General features: G+C 30.7%; 1 protein-coding gene across 1 annotated transcript; it reads right to left on the bottom strand.

Moving 5' to 3' along the window:
• Window positions 1–1,397: 1,397 nt before the first annotated feature.
• Window positions 1,398–3,068, bottom strand: LOC114189743 (uncharacterized; the record flags this gene model as incomplete). Its single annotated transcript, XM_028078417.2, has 2 exons — window positions 1,398–2,182; window positions 2,801–3,068. Coding segments are annotated over 2 exons (873 nt in total), but the record flags the coding sequence as incomplete, so codon positions are not given.
• Between the last annotated feature and the right edge of the window lie 1,155 nt (window positions 3,069–4,223).

Here is a 4,223-nt window from a genome sequence, read left to right as displayed (position 1 = left end):
ACATTGCTGAGAGAATCGTAAAACACACACATACAGAAATTAAATATATCATAATATTAATATATATATATATATATATATATATATATTACTATTGAATGAAATCAATTTATTTGAATCTTATTTATATGATACATATGTACGCAATACTCATATTGAAAAAGGTGTGCGTAAAATTTATCAAAAGATTGAGTCACTTTCGTTTTGGCCTTTCACAGTCTTTATTTGCGTGTTTTCTTTCTTTTTTTTTTCTTTCATTTTGAAATTTTATATGTATAGTTGGATCATGCCCAGGGATATATGGCTGCAAACAATACAAAGAAATTCATGAATAAATAATTATAATATTTACGATTCCAAGTATGACAAAAAAAATTCATTGCACACACACGTGTGTATATATATATATATATATATATATATATATATATATATATATATATATATATATCCACTCATATCATTTCAATTATTTTTCTCAAAAAACTTATTGATATCATACTCAAATACTTGATTAACTACACATTTTAACTCTTTTAATAATGTTTTTTGTTTATAAAAAATGAAGTTTTATGATGATAATCCATATAATCAATTTGTATAGATCAGTGAACTTATTTTAAACGACAAACATTTTTTAAGGGTTAAATATGCTTTTGATCTCTCAAATTTCAATGAAATTTAGAATTAGTATCTCTTCAAAAATTTTGACTAATTTAGTCATTCATCTTTAAAAATACGTGAATTCAGTCATTTTAACCAAATTTTGTTAAGTTTATCTGACATTTCAAGTGCATTTCATGATAGTATTTGAATTGTTTACACTGTTTGACACATTTTTGTTTCAATATTAACTCAAATATTATCATAAAATACGTTTAAAATGTCAAATAAATATAATAAAATTTGGTAAGAAAAACTAAATTTACATATTTCAAAAGATGAACGAATAAATTGGTATAAAATTTTGAAGAGAAACCAATTTCAAAATTTACTCAAACTTAAGGACAAAAAACACATTTAACTCATTTTTTAATACAACAACTAATGATATCAGTGTTTCTTTTTTCTCTATAATTTCAGTGTGAATACTTTTCCATTAATTTTATAACCATTGGCCTAAAAAAGGAAGAGAAATATATGTTTTACAGAAATTCATACAATATACTTTTATATTATTATTTCTTCTTTAGGTGTCAATTTCTATGTGAGTATATAAACAGAAAACTAATGTTGTAGAAATTATTATATAAGTATCATATCTAATAAATAACTGAAAAACCAAGTTTTATAATTGAAATAGTTATACATATAGTTATCTGGTCAGAAACATGATAATAATTATGCCTGTAACAGATAAACTTAAAAACACACACTAATCAATTTACCAACCATGGTTTGTAAGAACATATATAATATAATATAATATAATATCAGAAACATATATATGACTCCTTTACTGACACTTCTGATGTGAAAATGTGAGTTTACCTGAAGTAAAAGAACCATTATTTGAATTATGAAACCAATAGACAGAAAAAGCAGCTAGGTTTTGAACACACAGCACAGCATTGTGTTCAATTCTTGGCATGAAAATCACTCCCTCTAGAAAAGCAAGAATCCTTGAAGCCACTGGTGTCACCTCCAATCCGTTGATCAGATTCAGTCACAACAGAAGAAGTGGAGGAGGAAGAGAACAAAGTTGAAGAACTGGAATCGTAGAAAGAGTCATGGTGAAGGCCTGAAGCAACACGTTGTAGATCATCATCGTCCCTACTCCAAAGAAGCTGTGCGTACTGCATTAGGTTTGGAAACGCTTCTTCCTGTGATGGTAAGGGTTGTGGTTGATAAAGTGGTGGTGGTGGTGATGGTGTTGGTGCATGAGGTGCAAGAGGTGAAGAAAAAGAAGCATAATAACTGTTATTGGTGTTAATAGTTTGAGGTGAAGGTGAAGATGAAGGTGAAGAAGGTGGTATTGAAGCAAGAAGAAGGTGTTCAGGGAAATTGAGCTTTGCTTTGGATCCTTTGAACTTCAAAGCAGCAGCATCATAAGCAGCAGCTGCAGCCTCTGCCGTGTCAAACGTGCCAAGCCACACTCTAGCAGCCTTTTTAGGGTCGCGGATTTCGGCAGCCCATTTCCCCCACGGTCTCTGCCGAACTCCACGATAGTGTCTTTTTCTCCCTTTCAATTATTGCACAACAATGCTTTGGTTAGGCACACACACACACTTTTCTTTTCGTTTCGTCCAATTTCTCATTTACCAAAACACAGCCACCCTAACAAATTAAAGCACCAATGGAAAATATTGCTCACTGAAAATACCTAACTCTTTGTCCCCACAATCATTATAACAACATACACACCACACCAACCTTGTAGAATAACATTCAAGGGATCAAGATCGATACATAAAGAGAGTGTTAGAGAGTGTCATTTCAACTGGTTTATCTTTGCAAGTTTAAAACACATATTTTACATGTGCATCAAACCAACAACCCTTTTAGAAAAAGAGAAGACATACATGTCCTCATTTTTCTTTTTCTGTTTTTCAATTCAGATTTGGAAATTGCACTCGTGCTAGTGATGCCAAAAAAAAAAATCATAAATATTTTGAAACCCCATTTAAATAAGTAGATCTCTGTAGAATCTACTTCTATATAGATATGTGTGGAGTTGAAAAAGGAGAACAGAAAGTGATCCTGGTGAAATCTTTGACAAATAGGGTTGCATAGTATGACATAGATGAATATATAAATTGAAAAATATAAAGATAGTGCATGAACCTGGCAAATTTTTTACCTTGATTTAAAGGGTGCTGAGATGGGTCCTGTGTCTCAATCAAGGTAGAAGTGGGTATTTGGCCATATGTAGAAGGGGTGCTATCATCTGCAGTATTGATTGGATGTTGAACAAAGGGGAATGAAGAAGGTTCTTCCTCCCCTTGTTGGCTAGGGAAGTTGAAACCTTCCCTATTCTCCCTTGATGCATGATCAGAAGGGAGAGGCCTCTTTCCATGCCTTCGATCCACCTTGTTCAATTCTATGAAAGGTTCTTCTGTAGAAGTCTTTTACCTATCAACACACTGAATTGATTAACCTCTTTTCTTGCTCTTGGTGAGAACCTTGCTGCTATATATGCCTTCTTATAAAGCAGATCTAGAATTTCTTATAGAGAAGAGTGATGGAATATGAATGAAACCAATATCAAAAGAAGGATACTCTTGCCCCCATCATCTTTTAAATAAGAAAGACGAGTTAAAAAAAAAAACGAATATTTACTAGAAGGGAAAAAGCAAAAGATAACCTTGCTTGTTTGTTACTTTGAGATAGGGTTCAATTCTCCATGGGAAATGAGAGAGAGAAAAAGAGCTAGTGAGTTTTGTTAGTCCATAGAAGGAAGAGCAATTAGGTTCCTTTGTTTTTTTTTTCTAACCTAGTCCAGGGAAATTTGTTTATGTCGGTTAAAAAAGATTTTCTATATCGATTCCAGATTCAGTATAAATATAGGCGATAAAGAATGTTCATTTTCTATACCAGTTTTGAAATTAGTATAAAAAATCCATTAGGAAAAGAAAAATTATGTAATAAAAGTGACTTTTTATATCACTTTAGGTCATAATCGGTATATAAAAGTGTCTTTTTTTATATCGGTTAAGGCCATAATCAATATAGAAAATGTCCATTGTGGCCTTAACTGATATAAAAAAAGGCACTTTTTATACTGGTTGAGGCCTTAACACTACAAATAGAATACAAAAATGTCACTATTATTATCATTTTAGACAATTTACTAGACCATCCTAAATTATGTTAATTTATAAAGGTTTTTTATAAGCTTATGCTAATTTGTGGGGTTTTTTATAACCTCCGCAAAATAACAACCACTAGATATCATTTTTTTTAGTGTAACCAATATAAAAAGTGACTTTTTTTAAAATAACAAATTCGTTTGTGCTCCTTACCATATACATAACCTGCATATAATTATCCCGAACAACTACAAATGTATATTTTCTTTCAAAGTTGTAATGTAATCCTAACCTAATATTTACATGAAATTCAATCTAATATTTACATCAAATATATAATCCTAACCTAATGATTATACATATAATATTTACATTAAAACTAACAAAATACCTAACATCGTCTTCCTTTAAGACTTTTACGCGTTATTGAAAATTTACACAATAAACAGTTTGAGTCAACAATCTTTGAATACT

Source organism: Vigna unguiculata, chromosome 1 (genome assembly GCF_037176805.1).
Source record: "Vigna unguiculata cultivar grain cowpea cultivar isolate G323 ecotype 2 chromosome 1, ASM3717680v1, whole genome shotgun sequence".
NCBI lineage: Eukaryota > Viridiplantae > Streptophyta > Magnoliopsida > Fabales > Fabaceae > Vigna > Vigna unguiculata.
This window is presented reverse-complemented; position numbering and strand designations above follow the sequence as displayed.